This window comes from Phodopus roborovskii, unplaced genomic scaffold, assembly GCF_943737965.1.
Source record: "Phodopus roborovskii unplaced genomic scaffold, PHOROB, whole genome shotgun sequence".
Taxonomy (NCBI): Eukaryota; Metazoa; Chordata; class Mammalia; order Rodentia; family Cricetidae; genus Phodopus; species Phodopus roborovskii.
This window is the reverse complement of record NW_026126546.1, coordinates 4,456,103-4,475,519: the sequence shown is the minus strand read 5'-3', so window position 1 is coordinate 4,475,519 and position 19,417 is coordinate 4,456,103. Positions and strand designations below refer to the sequence as shown.

At 50.7% G+C, this 19,417-nt stretch overlaps 1 protein-coding gene across 1 annotated transcript in view; it reads right to left on the bottom strand.

Moving 5' to 3' along the window:
* Positions 1-19,153, bottom strand: part of Wdr1 (WD repeat domain 1) — a 30,710-nt gene extending 11,557 nt beyond the window's left edge. Inside the window, exons 1-7 of the mRNA XM_051200381.1 lie at positions 18,938-19,153; positions 18,505-18,626; positions 10,399-10,489; positions 6,408-6,555; positions 5,249-5,429; positions 492-569; positions 192-272 (exon numbers count right to left, since the gene is read on the bottom strand). Of these exons, the coding sequence (XP_051056338.1) occupies positions 192-272; positions 492-569; positions 5,249-5,429; positions 6,408-6,555; positions 10,399-10,489; positions 18,505-18,626; positions 18,938-18,953 (717 nt within the window). The 5' untranslated portion in view covers positions 18,954-19,153. The remainder of the gene's footprint in view (positions 1-191; positions 273-491; positions 570-5,248; positions 5,430-6,407; positions 6,556-10,398; positions 10,490-18,504; positions 18,627-18,937) is intronic.
* Positions 19,154-19,417: the final 264 nt, after the last annotated feature.

The following is a 19,417-nucleotide window of genomic DNA, read 5'->3' as shown; positions in this document are numbered from 1 at the left end:
ACCCAGCCCCCAGGGTCCCTGCTCTGCCACTGGCTGTTCCCACCCCGACTACGACCTTAAAGCTCTGTGCCATGGCTCAACTCTTAGCTGCTTACATCAATATTTATATTCAAAAACAATCTATGACTTCACTATCAACGTAGAACTGGCTAAATTAAAACCAACAAATCAGGAAACAAGTCCATACTCACAGCATAAATTCCTCCGTCATGGGCCTTGCTTCCTCCAAGGGCACACACTTTCTCTCCTGTCTTTCCATCATAAATGAATATCTTGAAGAAACAAACAAGTTATGTAGGAGCTGGTGTAATGTGCCATTAGCTCACCATTTCCCCAGCAACTGTGGCTAGACAGTTGGAGCCTTAAGCAGTCTTTGAAATGAAATGAGACTTATGTCTGCTGGGGCTCTGGTGTCTCCCTGGGCAGTGGGAACAGGGAGCACCACTATGACCTTGCCTTCGTACAGTTGCCTTCTTGGTCTCAGGTCTTACCTGGCCATCAGCACCAGCTGTGGCAAATCTGTTCCCATCAGGAGAGAACCGCACACAGTTGACAAAGCGGCTGTGATCCTGTGGAGAGAGGGCTGTCACAAACTTGATAAAGCTTACAAAAGCTCTCTACTTAACCCCCACTGTCCCAAAAACTGGTAACATTCATCAGTCCACAGGAACGTAGCTTAGAGAAACTCCCAGGCAGTCCTTCATGGCATAGCTCAGTGTGAAAGGCTATTCTTCAGCCAGGCCCGTCTCTCTTATCAAGTGCTTTCTGGTGCATCCTCTTCCCAGGCAGCTTATGTACTAAATTACTGGGCTCTGAGATAGCCACACAAGGCACCCCTAGTTAGGCCTAGTTAGCTCTGGGGTATTAGCTGAAGAGCAATGACTTTTAAAGGAAATCAAGCAGTAGCTGTGACATTCAGGATGAAGAGTCAGAGAGCAAGGCCTAAGGCAGTACCCAGTCTTGGGAGGCAGTGAGGGCACCAAGGGCCCCCACTCTGGTATGAGGAGCCCTTACTTGTGTTTGTATCTGCCTGCTGTTCTGCTCTTTTGGTTGCTCTCATACTTCCACCCGTTGCAGAGGCCTCTAGCTCCATCTGCTTAATGTAGTTTCTCATACAGTGCATAGAGTCAAAGTCTTCCAAAGTCAGGAAGCCCTAATCATGTAAGGCCTATATGATTCCAGCTGTGCCACTGTCACAAACTGTCACTGTTTCAAGCACAGAGGCCACGGCAAGCTTAGGGCTAACTCCTCACAGCAGAGCGCGAGGCTCAAAGAAGCTGGGTAACTTGAGCTGCAACAGTTGTGAAAATTCAGGCTCCAGTTTCTTGTCCAGCATTGACTTGCCTACACTGGCAGGCCTGGGCAGGCGCTGGCCAAGAGCCACCCTAATGGGTCAGAGCCTTGACTCCTGAGACTAACTGCTACACATTCAGACATCTATCTCTGTGTGCAAAGGAGCCTGTTATACAAAAGAGCTTATACTCCATATTCATTAGTTGTGGGGCTCAAAGATGATGGAAGGAGTATCTCAGAGCCAAAGCCCTTCTTGACCACTGTGGGGTGGGACACACACCACCTTTGGGTCAAGGTCAAATAACCCAGAGGAGGTACTGATGTAGCTACAGCTAGACCAAGTATCCAGCTCACTTCCCTTTAATTCCACCCCCAGCACAAGGGCCTCACACTGGATCCTCCAATCCCTGCTCTGACTATTCCACAGAAAGAAGCAAAGGATCCAAACTGGTGTCAGCACACTCCTAGACCCCTGTTTGGACAAGGTGTCAGGGCACTCTAATTCAGAGGCCAAAGTGCCCACTCCAATAGAGAAGCCTGGAGACCAGAGAATGGAGCGGGGTGCTGACTTGTCACTGTAAAAGGAACATGTCCTGAAAGCAGACAGCAAATACTCAGCTCCAGACTCAAACTCCTTTGTTACCAATTCCCTGGGGCCAAAGAGACATACCTAGTGCTTGCCTGGCCAGATGCAGGACAATCCCGGGAAGCAATACTCCTGGGAGACTCCAGGACCTCAAACAGAGCCTGTGGCCAAACTCCAAAGCTTCTACTTTGTGGCCTCTCTTGGAAAACACACAACCTGGCTGGGGTAAGGTTCTGTGCCCTAGAGACCACATAGGTTTAAGAGGCCAAGAGAAGGTTAGGCAAAGCATACCATGAATGGGATGACAAGAGCCTACATGAGCCTGCTCAGAGGCTTAGCCCATCATTCCTTCCTGCAACTCAGCCAAGCACCACAGTGTACATGGTCAGGAGATGTCTGCTCCTGAAATAGACCCGTGCAGGCAGGAACAGCCAACAGCAGCCTATTAGCCAAAGAAAACGAGGGCTAAGAATAGTGTTTCCCGTTGAGAGGGCCCAGCAGTGTAGAGGGAGTTTGGAAAGTTTCTCAGTGAGTTCAGATGTTCAGCTGCCTCACATGGCTGTCTGAACCCTGTCACTCACTGAGCCAGACAAGACTTCTGGTCCCGGTGCCAGCCATCCAGAGGGGTCACGTTCAACCTCACAGGTCCAGTCTTTAATACCCTGTGTGACAGTGTACTGATGGGATTCAGGTGCACTTGGGCTCCTCTGGCCAGACTCTGTCCTGCACATGCTTACTACCTGGGTTGGCTCATGAAGGACCTCTGCAGAAGCCCTCCTGAATGTGCACTGTTCTCTAAAAGGAAGAACCATTTCCTGAAGATGGTGGTAGAGCCTTGCTCCAAAATCCCAAAGGTGTCCTTTGTGATTCCCCTACAGGGGCCTGCTAAAGGCTTCCAAAGAGCATCCCCAGTGTGCTTTGGGACGTGTACTGACACCTCAAGTATCATCGGCCTGCCAAAAGCATTACACACAGGAAAGGAAGCCCCAGAAGCAGAATAAAGATCTACTCCAGTAAGGACAAAGCATTGTCCTTTCCATGAAGACGTGCTCCCATGGAGTGTAGTCTACCTGTCTTATTTGCTGGTCACTCTGGGGATGGCATACTGAGACTCAGGGCTTGGTGTTGGTCTCTGCAGTTGGCAAATCTGGGCATTCACCAACAGCTGTAGCCAGGTCAGCCTTGGTGAGTGAAGTTCATGTTGTCAATCTCATGCAAAACCTCTTATCTCTGCTACCATGGCCACTTTGTTCATGGATCCACTGGGCAATGACAGAGGTGGCCAGCAGCAAGGAGGGAATCCCACTCTCCTATGACCCTGGAGGGTTACCTCTTAAGGTCACCTACTACACCCAAAAACCACAGTAGGTGCAGAGAGTTAAGTGCTTTGGCCTATTCCAAGAAATAAGTTTCTCCACCCCACCCTCAAACACAGACAAAACCCAAGTGTGGTAGCAAGGACTGGAAGGCATAACTAAGTATGGCTATGGGTGTACCTGGGCTCACTTCAGAATAGCTCAAGTCTATGCTCTGCTCTTTAGAGTGTTGTGACATGATCTCCGAACTTGGAAAAACAAGTTGGATATGATCTTTGTAGATCAGGTCCTATTTATCTTTTTCTCAGCCAGGTGCCACCAGAGACAGGGTAGCTGAGAATGTGGGGAAGGGGACTGTGTACCAGTAGGGCTCCCAGTGAGTCCACACAGGACATGGTGGAGAGTACAGGCACAGGCTCCTTGCCAGCAACAAACCCTCACTCTATGGCTCTCTAATAAATGCTCTTTAGCTGCTGTGTTCTTTCTGCACAAGTCTAATCCCCATGTGCAAGAGGAGGGGTCACTCCTGTTAAAGGCAAGGGAGCCCCACCTACCTACCAACAGCTCAGACCAAGAGTCCAGTGTGGGGAGACCTGGGGAAGGAATCACTAGAAAATAGCAGGACAGTTTCTGGTTGCTGCAGAAACCTCATCATCATCCCTCCCCAAGATTACACCCCAGAGATTTGCTGGCTCAGCATTCCTTAACACAGAGCCATGGGGCATCCACCCTGCTTAAGAACACCAGCCTTGGGCGGCATCTTTCAACAAAGCTCCCAGATAGCCATGCTACTATTATCTACCAATGGTAGATGCAGCAGACCAGGATGAGAGCTATAGGAGGTTAAGAACTTGGGTCAGCACACCTGCTGGACACACAGGCTTCACTTCGCTTCCCCGGGGATGAAACAGAACCTACTTCACTACAAAGAAGGAATCCCTAGACAGCCATCTGTACCCTAAGCCAAGACCTGTTTATGGAAACTGCCTACGACATGAGTCCTGTCCTTGCCCCTGCCAGGGATCCTGTCCCTATTTATGACTCGTTACTAAAAGACTAAAATTAACAGTCCTCCTCAGCAAGCCACTTTAAGGATATTATCTCATTTAATCCCTGATGAGTATGGACACTGGAACCACTCCTCTCCAGTGAGGTACGGACACTGGAACCACTGACATGAAAAAGATGAGTCTGAAGACTTGGAGAAGCTCCAAACTCAACTACCTCAAGGACAGAAGACATGTCCTTTCTGATTAAACAGTCGCTCTATCTCCTATTACTAGAACTAGTACTGGCTGCTTTGTTCATGGTGCGTGGGAAAGAGTCACTGGGAAAGTTAGGGCAAGCAAGAGAGCCCCAGGGTGGCTGCCCACATCACTGAGCCTTCTCCCCCATCACTGGCCCTCATTCTAGTGTATTAGCCTGACCACCGCCCTATCACTCACCCTCACTCCAGAGTACCAGCCTGAGCACTACAGCAGTGATAGGGCATGAGCACCATTACCTCACAGACCACCATCCTGTGATGGGAAACAGGAGGAGGAGGAACCTGGCCAAGCCAGGGACAACTGCAGAGCATAGATTTCAAGATCAAAATGCACAAATGCACCTAGGAAAAAGGTTGAGTACTTGACTCTTCAATCAGATTCTACTCCAGACATCTCTGCTCTGCAGGGAGGCACCCTAGGGGCCAACCCAGATGTCCTAGAGGGAGATCTTTTGCTAATTGGGTGGCTTAGCAAGGCCAGCTCAACAGAACCAAATACACTGACATTTTGCTACCCTAATACTATGTACACTCACATTGTCCTGGGACATGTCCTTCCATGCTGGACCTTCCATGCCAGTCTGGGACCCATGAGTATGAGGACCAGGGATAAGAACTCCCCCCATCTCTGTCTACTTTCCCCACTAAGTCTGCTTCCTATACATTACAGCGCTTAGAGCATATACTGTTACCTTCCTGCATCCATATCTAATCACATCTATCTAGCCCCATGATCTCACATACAAACCAAACTCACCCAAAACCACCCTAAGAAAGCCCACTTACGCCAATTGTAAACTTGAACTTGAATGGGGGGCCCTCGAAGAACGCCGCACAGTTATCATCGCTCCCTGTTGCTAGTCGGTAGGGCCTGCTCTGCTTGATGTCCACACTGTTGATGACTTTGTTGTGTCCTGTGATCTCACCCACAGAAGAGCCACTGTCCCATAAGAAGACAGCTCCAAACCTTTACCCAGTCAGGGTCAAGGAGAGAAAGAGAGAGGAAAAAGAAAAAAGAAAATCAGTCCCAGAAAGACAATGGGAACCCAATGGTAAAGCTGCTGGAGCATAGGCCTATGGTGGATGTTGCATGCCAGTCTAGGACTGACTGGTTACACTAAGGACTGCTTTGGGGCTTTCAAGCTCATGTCCAAAGGTGTCCGGGAACAGATGCAGACTATGCAGGAAAGGGGCCAGTGTCAGCCCCTCCAACGAGGACGACGCTACAGGAAGCAGAGCTGGGGAACATCTTTCTGGCTCCATCACTTCCTAAGTTTCTTTGGGAAGGCCAGCCAAGTTGTTATCTCCTGGTGGAAAGGAGCTGGCCTGCTCGGTGCTAGCACCCATGACAACAAATTGTAGCTACTACTTGCTACTAATGAGAAAAACCTGGGCTGCAGCTCTCGCCCTGCTGGATACTAGTCCCATCAGGGCAACCACCTCCCCAACAGATCTGTTCACCTCTTTGACATGCACAGAGAAACCTCAAGTTATGAGCCCATCTAGAGGACAAGCATGCCCAGCCCTTCCTGAAGCTTCCAGTGGTCATGTGTAACTGCTTAAAGGGATCCCCCAGTAAAGGAACACACTTTTTTTTTTTTTTTTAAACCACCTAGCCCTTTCTTGCTGCCTGGACTAGAGTCCAGAGTTCCAGGAGGTAATGGGTTTAGAACATTGCAGCATAGACAGAGGAGAAGGCTATGCCTTGGTGACACCCCTACTGTGATGCGGCGTGTCTCTGATAACATGACAAGCTGGCCCTGAAGGGGTCAGTGACTCCAACTAGTCACAATACTGGGAAATGAGTGCTGGCTGGCATCCTCTGGAGCTGAATCTCATTTGCCCAAGCCTATACAGACCTTACTGCAGTTTCTTCCTACAAAGAGGCAGGCCATAACACAAGTATGGGGGTAGGAGCAGGGAGGGGCTGAGGTGAATGACTCACTTCTCCCTTCCTTCCCCGACCACGGCGATCCTCTTACTGTCTTCAGTCCAGGCAATGTCCTTGATCTTCCCAGCGAAAGGCTGGTACTCATACTTTAGAAGATGCTCCTTCTGTGTGGTATCCCAGATCCTTAGCTTCCCAGAGACATCTGCAGGACATGACAGGGCGGAAAAGCCACATTTCACCACCAGCCAGGGAAGCACAGCAACCTTATTATGTTCCACCTGGCCAGCAAACCTTGTGTAGGTAGGAAGCAGAAAAAGTCAAGGGATGGCCAAATCCCAGCACACCAGAAAGCAGTTTCCTGTAGGATTTACAAAGCACCTGCATGGTTGCCACAACACCTGGCCCGAAACCCTCCATTTCTGAAGGATGGCAATGCTACAGGGCCTACCGCTTCCTCCTGGGTGCAGGCGGCTCAGCAGACTGTAATGCTATGACAGCCTGCACCCCGTAAGCCCTGCTTCCAAAGTCAGATCTGCAGTCTCAGTCTCTGGAACATCCGCCCCTCCTCCCCACTCGTAAGAGCTGGGGCTGAGTAAGATGCTGCTGTGAGATGGATGAGGTGGGTGGTACAAGGAGAGAACACAGACTGTGGTGCAAGTTGTTCCCAATGGAAGGCTGCCAGCAGATTGTAAAGAAAGGAATACTCGGGGCCCCACCCACCACTTCCCAAATTAGCACCATGCCTTGCCATGGGAAGAAATGGGAGTGCTTTAACTAACTCTTCAGGCTTACAGAGCTCATGTGACCTCCAAGAAGACAGTCAGGGTGTAGCTTTTCCTGAAGATGTCAGACTATATTAGTGAGCACTGAGTAGAAGCAGCAGCAGAAAACAGCATCCCTTTCTGGGTTAAGCAGAAGTGAGGGACAGCAATGGCAGCTCCAGCCAAGGGCAACAGCCAGCATCCAGACCTTGTGAGTCAAGTGTTCAGGAACCAAACCTGTCTCTGTTGGATATGGGCTTCTTGGACCTCATCAGAACCACATCCATGGCCCCTTTGAAAAACCACTACCTACAGGGCCATCTCATGGTGTTGCTGAAGAAGTCACGTGTCAAGTCTCAGGCTACCCCTCGGGGTGCAGTCAGTTCTTGTTACACGTGAACCATGAAGTAAGGCTCTGCACACTACAAACAACACAGGGTCCCTGTGTAGAGCAGTGCTTCTCAACCTTCCTGATGCTGGGACCCTTTATAGAGTTCCTAATGTTGTAGTAACCTCCAAACTTCAAATTGTTTCTTTGGTACTTTGTACTGTAATTTTCTACTGTTATGAATTACAATGTAGTATCTGTGTTTTCCAATGGTCTTAGAGGACCTTTGTGAAAGGGCCATTTAATCCCAAAAGGGGTTGTGACCCACATGTTGAGAATCACTGGTGTAGAACCAGGACATGCATGAGACTTGAAATGCTGTTCTTACACCTTGTGTGTACACAGGAAAGGTACTGCCCCCCAACATACACAGGCATCCTACACACACATCTATATGTACACACATGTATGCATATGTACTCATGAATAAAAAATGTACATACACAGAAACCACACAGATACATATCCATGTACACATGCACACATGATCATTAGGTCCTTATCAGGGCCACACTGTTCCCTGGACAAGACAAAAGGAGAGGATGGAAAGTGTCCTTCCCTTTCAGGCAGGACAGGACTCTGCTTTTCTAGCCCTGCTGTCACTCTTCATGTAGTTTTCCTCCAGTCCGGAGAGAGGGCCCGGACCTCTGTTCTCTCAAGTCTCTACATGTTGACTCTCCCCTACTTCTTCCTCTCTCCTCCTAGTCTCCTAGTCCTGCCTATCTTGCTTTCCCATTGGCCAAGAGTGCTTTATTCATTAACCAATAAGAGAAACATATTTACAGATGACATCTCTCATCAGAGCAGAGTGGCTTTTATTCCCTAAGGAGACCCTGTCTGTGGACCTCTCCCCTTCCCTGTGGTACCCTTCTACCCTCCATCTCAGGCCTCCCTTCAGGAAGCCTGTCCTGAACATTGGGCCAAATCAGACACCCTTCTGCATCCCCAGGGCTGTCTGGGAATAACTGTCAAGAGTCAAGGGCATAAAGGAGCAAACAAGCATCAATATCACTCCAAGATGTTGAAGAAAACCAAGACTGTCCTAGAAATAACTTCTATGATCAGAGGGCCTTTTCAAAGGTACAGGCTCCAGGGACCCAGACCTCTTATGTACACTTAATGTTCTTGCCAGAAGGTTCTACCTTCCAGTAGCTACTGGCCAGCTAGACTGACAGCATCTACATATTTCAAAGAAACAGGAGCCCTAGCCAGGGGGGAGATGTAGGCTTCAGGGTACTGGAATTCAGCCCTGTGGGCACACCCATTAGCAGCCAGCCTACCCATGACAGCACAGCCTTTCCTAAGCTTCACTACCTCCTCCCTTATTCAAACATGCAACACTATTTTTAGATCAGGGCCTTCATGTGCACAGCAAATGTCCCACTGTTACTCTTAACAATCACTTTGCCTTCCTCAAAGAAATACATTGGAAATGTGAAAAACGTGACCTCCACCCATGAGCTCCCTCCATTCTCCCAGCCATCCAAGGAGTTTTTTAAGAGATTTTCTTGGACTGTCCTTTGTCGCACCCTCTGCAGCAGTGTTCTACATAGACTCTGCATTCAGTCTGAAGGCCATCAGATTTCTCTTATTCAACAGCCCCATGGGGATAGTGAGGCCAGGTTTAGGCCCACAGGCTCAGGTGCGGATGGCAAAGAGGGAGCTGTGCCAAGCTGGGTGGCTGCCCTCACCAACAACCTTCTCCTAACAGAATTCTCAGGCACGCAGCCCTGTGTTAAACACAATTTTATAAGGCACTCCAGCCAGATCCTGGGGTTTAAATGAAGAGACATTTTGTTGGCAAGTAGGGCCAGAGGCAAAACACTCTACAAGATTACAACAAATCACCAGACATGAGTTAGTGTTCCATAGAATGGAAATATCTACACACACACACAGAAAAGTGGCCCACGGGTCAGGTTCCTAGCCTGGCCGGCCGGTCAGTTATGGTCACAGTATACCTGCTGCCCTGCCTCTGTCAGTACAGGGCCCCTTCTCTTACATGTGCCCTGCTTCACTGACAGCTGCCATGGCCATCCCTAGCAAGCTTTGACTACTAAATACCAAACACACATCATCTTGCTGGATCCTCAATCTGTAGCCCCAGTTCATACAGAGAACAAAGGTACCAGAATGTAAATTAGTGGACTGTGAACGTACAACCAGTAAGGGGTGAGCTTCAGGCCCTCCCAGCCCTGCAGCCTGCCATCTCCTAGACACCACCACCAAGGGTACGAGGGCAGTGTAGATACAGGCGGCCACAGCACCTAGAAATCTCAGTCCTCCCTGTTCTAAGTGGCTGAGCTCTCTCTCCCAGCCATCACTCATTCATACATCCTTCCCTGTGGTGGAAAAAGAGATAAGCAAGTAGACCATTACTTGTTTATTGGATATTTGAGTGGATAAATGAATGCGATGCTGAGTGCACCACTTTACTTTTTTTGCTTTCATCTGTAAATAGTTAAATTCTACTTCTAAAAGCTTAGTGTAAGCCCACAAATGCAAACAACTGCCTGTCCCATCTGCCACAGTCCCCCACTGAGATACAGAGGCTCAGGCCTGAGGGCATAAAGGCTAGGTTCTCATACAATGCCAGCACTGGTTGCAAGGCTGGCTGGAAAGGAGCAGCCAGTGGATTGACACAAAATAGCCATCACATTCCCAGGCCTACTTCCAACAACATAGTGCAGATGCCCAGGGGCCTCACAGAAGGGTTTCTGTTGACCTCCAGCTGGAACACGGCAAACTATAAAGTGTCCATTCTAGTGTATAATTTTCTCCTCCTCTTAACTTTAGCTAGTCAATGGTGCTCTCCATGCTCTTAACCAGTGCCCACCCCTTTCCCAGTTGGCAGATGCTACCTGGGCCACACGTGTCCAGGGACAGCATTCATTACCTCCAGAAGCAATGTAGAACCCGCTGGGTGCATACTTGGCCACTACCACCTGATGGGCATGTTCTGTGTAGATGTCAGCAATAGCAGGGTTCTGTGGGGAGAAAAGTGGAGGCTTGAACAGAAGGAATGTACAGGCACCAACAGCTGCTGGCTCCCAACCCAGGCCCAGGGCTAAGGCATAAAATGCTTACCATTAGACCATTATCGGACAAAGTCCCAAAAAGATAACTACCTGTCCATCCACTGAAACCCATCTGGCCTCTTAGGGTGAGGGAATCTTAGATCCATTTTTGCTGGCTTGCTTTATTATACTTCCCACAATATACAACAAATATGGACCTATGGAATGCTGCCCAAACTAACATTCATTCACGAGTTCTACGGCTCTCCTGTCCTGCATGGAAAACTATCAGCAGACAATAAATTCATCTAGTCTATTCCCACACTGTCTCTCCTGAGCAGTGTCAATCCTACCCAAGCACCCTTTGGGGCCTGTCAAAAGATTGCTCCTGGCTTTGATGTTCAGGAGCAGAGGAGGCATGAGGCTGGGGGCCTTCTGTCAGAACTTGGATGTGGGAAGAAAAGAAGATTTCCTGCACCTTCCCACAGCACACATCAAAAATGGCTGGACTTGAAGGAAAGAATGGGGTAGAATCTGGGTCTAGAAGCCAATCTGTTCCTCAGCAATGATGTTTTGGATGTGTAATTCATAAAAGCACATCCCTGTTCATTTATTCCCAATCCCCTCTCTCACAAGTATGCACATCCAGGCAGTCTCCCAGCACAGCCATAGATGATCCTCAGCCTCTCCAGCTAAGCTTGCTTTCTGGAAGGAGTAACAATGAGGCTGTCTATCTTTCCTGCTGTCAACTTTCTCCGGACCAGTACTCTCTGGGAAAGGAGGCAGCTTCCTACATCCAAGGCTCGCTGAAGTCACAGGGAAGAGAGGCTCAGATAGTACCGAGACTTCCCAACCCTAGAGGTTTGTTTATTTTTCATATGAGAGACCCCATACAGCCCCCACTCTAGAGACTGAGACCACCCGCCTGCAGCCACCTACTGGACTGCTGAGTGATCTCACTTCTCTGTGCATGTTGGTCCCTGGTCCAGTACACATGCCTGACTGTGACCACCACTCACTCATCTTAAGTGGCATTTCTTCCACATCCTTTACAAAACTTGCCATGCTGCTTACCAGCTCTTCTGTAGTAATTACTGCAGTGCAGCAATCACCACATCCCTGAGGGGGCTGCATGGAAAGCTGGGGACCCAACTCCTTCACACAGCAAACCTGCAAGACTTTAATGTGACTTGCTTCATATGATATCCCATGAGACATCACAGCACTTAGCTAATAGTGTGCTAAATTCATGATATGTGGTGAGGGAAAAACATTGACAGTCTTTCTCTTTCACCTAAAACTTAAGCCATAGAATAAACATGTGCTAATACAATAAAACACAGAGAACCCAAAGACCACACTGAATATTAAAGTCAGCACATAATCAAGAGTTTAATAGCACTTTTGGGAAATGAAAATCAAAACTATCACACCTATAAGGACCAATGAAACCAAAGACACCAGTTGCTAATGAGGACAGAGGGAAGGGGCACTAGACCGTTCACACAGTGCTGATGGAAACGTAGCGACACAGTCGGAGGATCGGTAATTAAGTTAAATGCATATGGGGGGGGGCAAGATGGCTTGGTGGATTAAGCAACCCAGTTCAATCCCTGGATCCCATAGAAAGGTAGAAGGAGAGAACTGATTTGCAAGATGTCCTTTGGCCTCCACACATGTGCCACACATGGCCACCAATGTTAAAAATAGATCTAAAAAGAAAAGAAAGTTGAATATACATTCAGGAAAAATCCCAACATTGGAGTCCTTTACTAGAGAAATGAAATCCCGTGTCCACAAAAGGCCACCAGGTAAGCCTTATCAAGGGGGAACCACCCCAATGGCCACCAGCAAGTGAAGAAAACTAGCTGTGGTAAATCCATCCACTCTCAACACAACACTGTTCAATCATAAAATGGACCAAACTACTAACACCTACCCAGCTGTACCTCCAAAGCATCAGTCATGAAAAGCCAGGAGCGAGTTCTAGAATGGTAGCCCCCATCAAATCTGGATCAGGAACTGCTGAGGACAGCATGCCTGGTAGGAAGCCAGGGGCTTTCTGGAATGCTTTGATGGTCTGGTCAAGCTGGGCACTCACACAGAACACTAAACCTCACTGAGGCAACTGCCCTTTTCACATTCTGACCAGCCCCTTCCTTTACAGCACCTGACATTCAGAGCTGGCTCTGAAACGCCCATCCATCCTCACTCACCTACAGCTGACAGAGCCTCCTGAGAGCCGTGAACCCTGCTCTAGCTACAGCATTCATTGCCTTCCAAGGGAAGGAAGCAAGTCAGCAGAAAAGGGTAACCCAAAATGAGGAAAGAGGTGGCAGAGGCCAAGGGATCACACTCTGCTCCTAACATTCCTGACCCTAAATGGTCACGGTGCCTGCAGAGGGCTTGTAAAGCCCCAAAGGGCACCAAATCCCGCCTAAGCTGGATGAGTCATTCACTCTCTCACTCACTCACTTTCGTTTGTATTCTGAATACAACTGGGTCAAAAGACTCCAAATTACAGATAATGACTTGATCTGAGTCAGCAGGCTCCTCCCCAACTCTCCCAGGCTCACAGCAGGTGCAACTACTAGTGCCAGGAAGATGGGGTGGCTTCCTTGACCCACACAGCGGTGTGTCCCACTGCAGGAGGCTCAGCTCAGGCCACAAGACACCCATTGTGATCACACACACACACCCTCACCCCTATTCCTCAAGCACCCTCTCCCCAGCTGCCTCTCTAGGTTGAGCAGCCTGTCTGAGGAACCAGTTTCAGGAGCGTGGGGGATGGTTACCGCTGTGTGCAAGGCCCACTGCCCTAGTTGGGCTGGGGTCACCATTCAGAAGGGCCTCCACATGGTGGTGTCCCTCAGCCTAGACTTCCTTCTTACACCACTGCAAGGGGCATGGGACCAGGTTCCAGCCATCAGGTCAGAGGCTACAGGATTCCTGGGAGAAAGTAGAAAGTGACACCTGCACGGAGACCCGTGGGGCCAGCCTACCAGGCCTGGTTCTCCACCAGGGATGCCCAGTGCTCCCAACCAGCCGTGGAATACACTCACCTTTACCCACCACATTTCAACCCAGTAATTCCTGTCAGTCCTGGCGTTAGCAACAACTATTTAGCCAACCCCTCTACCACCCATTAAGCCATGTCCTTAGACATTAGCTGGCCCATGCTGTGCCCTGGGACCACAGGCTTTTCTTCTGGAGTTCCCAGTATTACATCTTGTCTAGGAGGTCAGCAGCAATTGGCATAGCCCCTGCAGCCTCCAGGGCACTGGGGAGCCCCACCATTCACCTGGTCGGGGTAGAGGCACACTTCCAGGAAGGGCACTGTGTTCCAAGTACTCCCAGGCTAGCAGGGACTGGGAGCAGATCCTGCTAAGGGCAGGCCTGTGCTAAACACAATGTATACGGCCCTTCCATTTCACCCCGTGTTACTGCAGTAACCCAGCTCCAAAGCAGCACACACCTTCACACACCCTGAGCGGACTTTATGCTGGGCCAAGCTGAGCCCCAAACTATACCACGCTGAAAGAGAACTGGAGGAGCCAACTGACTTGGTACAGTGCCAGCCCTGGGCAGTAAGCACAGCTGTGGTTCACATGCTGACCAGCAGGAGTATTGGTTAACCTAACCCAGCAGACACCAACCAGCACATCAGACACCTTCCCAGGCTCCATACCACAACTCCTAGCTCACCATGGTACACAGTGCTTTGCCTGCTCGCCCCTCATCCGGCCTATGCTCCACAAATCACTGCTTAATCCCCTCCCTTCCATCTAGGCTGTGCCTCCTTCCTAGTCCTCAACCCCCCCCTTCCCCATTGAAGACTAGTAAAAGGCACCCAGCCACATGGCCTTCCCTGGTGTGCCATGCTACACTACCACACATGCTCACCACACCCACATCCTCTATACTAAGTGGATCTCACACTTTAAGCAGAACTTGTGTGTTTGATTTATCACCCTAAAGAACCCTGTATTCATTGTGATAGGCACTAGGTAGACCCTTCTATTGACACTCCTTGCAAGAAGATGTGACCCAGGCCAGAACTTGAAATAACAGTCTTCATTCCTCCATTTGGCCCCATTCTCTGTCACAGCTGGGTATCAGTGTTAGTCTAATTCCTGAGCTCAGGAGATAGAGCTCACCCTGGCAGACAGAAATATACACAGCTGTCATGTTAGATGGAAGAGGCTCTTGAGAGGAGGTAGGGTGGTCACTTACTGGTCTAAGTATCCTAGTGTGACCTGAAAGCAACAGTAACCCTTGGCCTGCGTCAAGATGCTGCCACCGTGTCTCTGTACCTCCTACCTGCCCAGCACCTACTGAGCATGAGTCTTTGGGGGATGACTCCATCTACCCAATCCGGAGGCAGTGGAGATGTCAGGACTGGATGGTGGAGACATATGCCTTTAATCCCAGCGCTGGAGAGGCAGAGGAAGGCCTCAATTCTCTGTGAACTGAGGTCAACCTGGTCTATAGATTGAGTTCCAGGACAGCCAGGGCTACAGAGAAACCCTGCCTTGAAAAAAATCAAAATAATAATGGGTATTGAAGGGTAGTCTGAGCTACACACACAGCCTCTAGCTGCTGTAGAGTCTTCTTAGCCCAGTCTTCTCCCTCATCCATGTTGTTGCACTCACTACTCTACCTCTACTCAACTGGTACCCAGAGATTCTACCAGAACCCAAAGAAGCTGACTGCCTTGTGTTGAAGCACCTTGTCTAGCCCTCATCCACCAGCTAGGTGGTCTTGGATGAAGAGAATGGAGTTCCTGGCTCTGTGCACCAAGCTGCTATTGTGAGCTCATTTCTGCCTAGGTGGTCATCAAACACAACTTGTTAGGAGGACCTCAATTTGCTATGACAATGTGCTCTATGTGCTTAAACCTGTACCCCAGAGGCTCACAGCCATCCTGAAATGCAGCAGCTACTCATCAGGTATGACCCTGACAGAGGAACCGTTAGTCAAGACCCGTTTTTTCCATCTCCACCTTCCAGGGCACGCATAGGCCCTTGTGCACAGGCTGGTAACAGATGGTGCCAAATGGAAACTTTTTTGGGTTCAACCTCCTCCAAGGGGTCCAAAGACACAAGCCCGTGATTAGTACAATTGCTGTGCACCGTTTCCCAAGACCTGATTTTAGAGGACCAAGTTTCCCAAATATATCACAATTCTATAACCGAGGAGCCAAATACCTTTTTTAAGTTCTCCCCACTTTTTTTTTGGGGGGGGGTCACATGTGTCAAGGTACATAACTAGAGTTTTCAAATGCCAGTTTCCAGATGGCCTCCATCACCACATGCTTTAACTCTGAAGAGAATTTCCTCTCTAAGTATGGCAACAGAACATGGGAAAATAAACAGGGAGCACCTTTACTACCAGCTAATTCAAAAGCCAGGTCCACGGAGCGTTTTCAGTCAGAGAACAGCTGACAGGCCACCGCAGTAGGTACCAGAACCTTTAGGGTACAGTGGTGCCATGCATTCTATCCCTGCACCAGGGAGGCAGAAACGGGGATTTGGAATTTTATGCAGCCTTGGCTGCATAAACAAGAAAAGAAATTAGGTGTGGTGAACTCAGTGGGCTACTGTGTTCCAGGTGTTCCAACGTAAGGGCATGTGGTGAACGACACAGGAAGAGCCCTGCTTTCCTGAGTTGCAGGCAAGGGAGAACATCCTTGAACACTTAGGAAGACCAACAGAAACAACAAGGGCTTGGTTCACATTTACTGCTGGCAGAAAGCAAGAGAAGGCCAGCGGCAGAAATACCGTTTAGGAAAAAGGCCCTCTAGTGAGGTAATTTCTAAACACAAGCACAAGCCTTGTGGATACTAGAGAATTACTATCCAGGCAAAGGCCATACTGCCAGTAGGCACTCAGAGGTACATGAAGAGTGTGTGGCATACGAGGAATGAGGGGGCAAGTAAATCTGGAGCCGACTGAGAAGGAAGGTCGGAAGAGCACTGTCACAATGCTGCTGAGTGTGAGCCATGTGGAGGAATGATGAGAGCTGCTCCAGCAGGCACAGTAAGAACAGACCTCAGGGCAGCAATCATGGCGCCTGGATACAGCAGGAAGCTAAACAAGGCAGGGCTGCAGATTCTGTGGGACTCTAATGAAATGCGACACGTAGCTATAGAGTTCAGAGTAGTCTTTGCTTTTGTACCGTAACACCAGAGCGACAGAGCTGAATCTGGGGGAAGAGGCATCCAAGGACCCCAAATGGTTTCAGGAACACAACACAGAGGTGTGAGAAGTCTACAAAGCATTCAGACCTCCCATGACGTGGTGCTAGCTTTCCAGCCTTCCTGAACTTGCATTCCTACCAGACTACCTTCCTTCCTGAAGCTTGAATGTTCCTGAGAATTCACACCTCATTTTCTCTAGCAACACTGTCCTAATAAAAATCTAACCCATCTCTGAGGACCAGTAGCCCAACAGAAAATTAGTACATGCCTTATAATATCCAGCACACAAAAGGATGTAGTAACAGGACCCTACAGCATGCTGCCCTGACATGCCAGGAACTTAACCTGGGCGGGTACAGAAGGGGCTGCACCTCCAGGAGAGAAAAGTAGCCTGGAGGGGAAAGAACTGGCAGGGGTACACATCACTGGAGGTGAGTCCCCCCCCCCTTAACCACCCTGTGCACTGTCCCTCTGACAGTATCAGGCCAGTGGATTCAAAGGACAAGCTGACCTACACCGGTTTTCCCAACTGGACGTGAACAGACCGAGTGAAGGGAGGCAAAACCAAATTCCCCAAAGCTCAGGGTATATGAAGATGCTTTAGACATCTTTGTCAATCCACAGAGCGCCCATGTGGCCATCTCCATTTTCCCTTTACTTTCTCTTATGATCTCATGCAGTGTTAAGCCCTTGAGGCGGCTTCCCCAGTTCTAAGGAGGTAGGATCCGCTTTCTAGGAATCCATGCAACTAGCAAGGCAGGCCCATACCTAAAATCCCACCTCACTTGAGGTATCCAACAATCCTTCAGAGGTCAGAAACTACCGCAGAGCTGATGACTGGCTGGCTTCATCAGGACACAGAGTGCAGCCTCTCTTGTTCACAGAGAAGCCAGGGTCTGCCTGAGATGGGTGTCTGTGAGCCACCTCACTTGACCAATGACCAAGTCGCCTTGGTCAAGCAGTCAACCAACACCTCCACCCCTCTACCGGTCCTTCACCAAGCATGGCAGCCCCTAACTCCTGGCTGCCACCTCCAGTTTCCACCCCACACCATTCTTAGGGCCAAGGAGGGGAGGGACAAGGTTTGAGCCACCATCCTGGAGATGGAGGCAGACTGACTCATTTCAACAATCAGAGGGAAAATATTAATTTGCAAGGACCTCCCAAAATGCTGGCCTGGGAACAGCAGGTTATCTGCAGAGAGCCACCCAGCTGAATACACTAGTTCCTGTTTCTTCTGAGACTCAAATCCAAAGCAGTTGGGAGTTCCGATGACTGGGTGTGTTTTCTGGACTCTGGCACACCAGGAAGCCGGGCATATTAGGATGATTAAGCAGAAGGGCCGTTTACCAAGTGCTCCATTTGTGCCCGGCACAGTCGGCACGAGGACGGATGACCAGCTCATTCAGCCAGTCCAGGCAGCCAGGGGAAGTGGAGGATCATCTCACTATCTCCATTTCCCCAATGCGGAAACTGAGCTCAGGGAGGACCAATCACCAACCGACCACGTTCAAGCAGCAGCACACTCAAAGCCCTTGGCTCTAAGAACCCAACCGATCCAAGCCTCAGTTTCCCAGTCAATGGGGGTGGGGGGGGGTGAGCAAAAACAAGTCCAGTCATCTGAGCCTTCCAAGGTGTGGCTCCTGGACAGAAGGGGCGTGGCTCCCCCTCTCCCCAGGCCAACCCGCTGGGAGAAGAGGGGGCGGAAGGGCAAGAATTCCCGGCTCTGGAGGTAACTCGCAGGGCAGGGGGGGAAACAGGCCACGCCGGGCCATGGGGTACTCACATCGATATTTCTCAGGATGACGCACTTGCCATTGGTGTAGAGGAAATGATCGCCCTTGGGGTCTCCGCCGAGGATCTTGGAGACGCCCCGCTCCACTTGGGGGAGGCTAGCGAACACCTTCTCTGGGGAGACACAAACGCCGAACGGTGTATGAAGGGCGGTCCCGGACACTGGGGCCCCGGGGAGCCACAGGCGGTCAGCGCCGGGGGTCCCAGGCCAGTCACCTGTTGCCGCGGGCGGGCGCGGCCGGCGGACTTCCTGGCCGGCGGCGGCGGCCAGGCCCCGGGGTCGCGCAGTTCGGCCTGTCCAGCCCACGGTAGCCACACCGGGGCTCCCGGCCCGCACCCCGCGACCGTGCACGACCCCAGCCGCGCCCTCCTGCCTACACCGACCCCAGCACCCGGCGGCCGCGCGACGAGGCCCACGCACTCACTGATCTCGTACGGCATCCTCGCCCACTTGTTACGGCGCCGCACTCGAATGGGACCTCGCAGTGGCCGAGCCCGGGGACTGCGCGGAAGGCGGCGCCGGGCGTGCCGGGCGCGGAGGGGGCGGTCCGAGGCCCGGCTCCGAGGCCCGCTCGTGCCTGCCCTGCGCGTTGCCTCTGCGGACGACCCAACCCGGAAGCGCGGCCCCGGCGCGGCTCGCCCCCAGCTTTGACCATATATAGTCAAGCGCTCGGCTCGCAGGCTGCAGCCCCACGAGCCTGCGCGGACACCGCCCCGCCCCTCGTGCGGGCCCGCCCCGGAAGTGACGCCAACACACGACCCGTGAAAAGGCGGCGCGGGCCGCGGTGGAACTCTGCGGGCACCCGATGTGAGCTTCCCGTCCGTCTCGTGGTGCCCGCTCGGCCAGGCAGTTTTCGGCCACCTTGGCGCCTGGGCTTGCAAAAGATTTGACGCCGTGGCGCGTA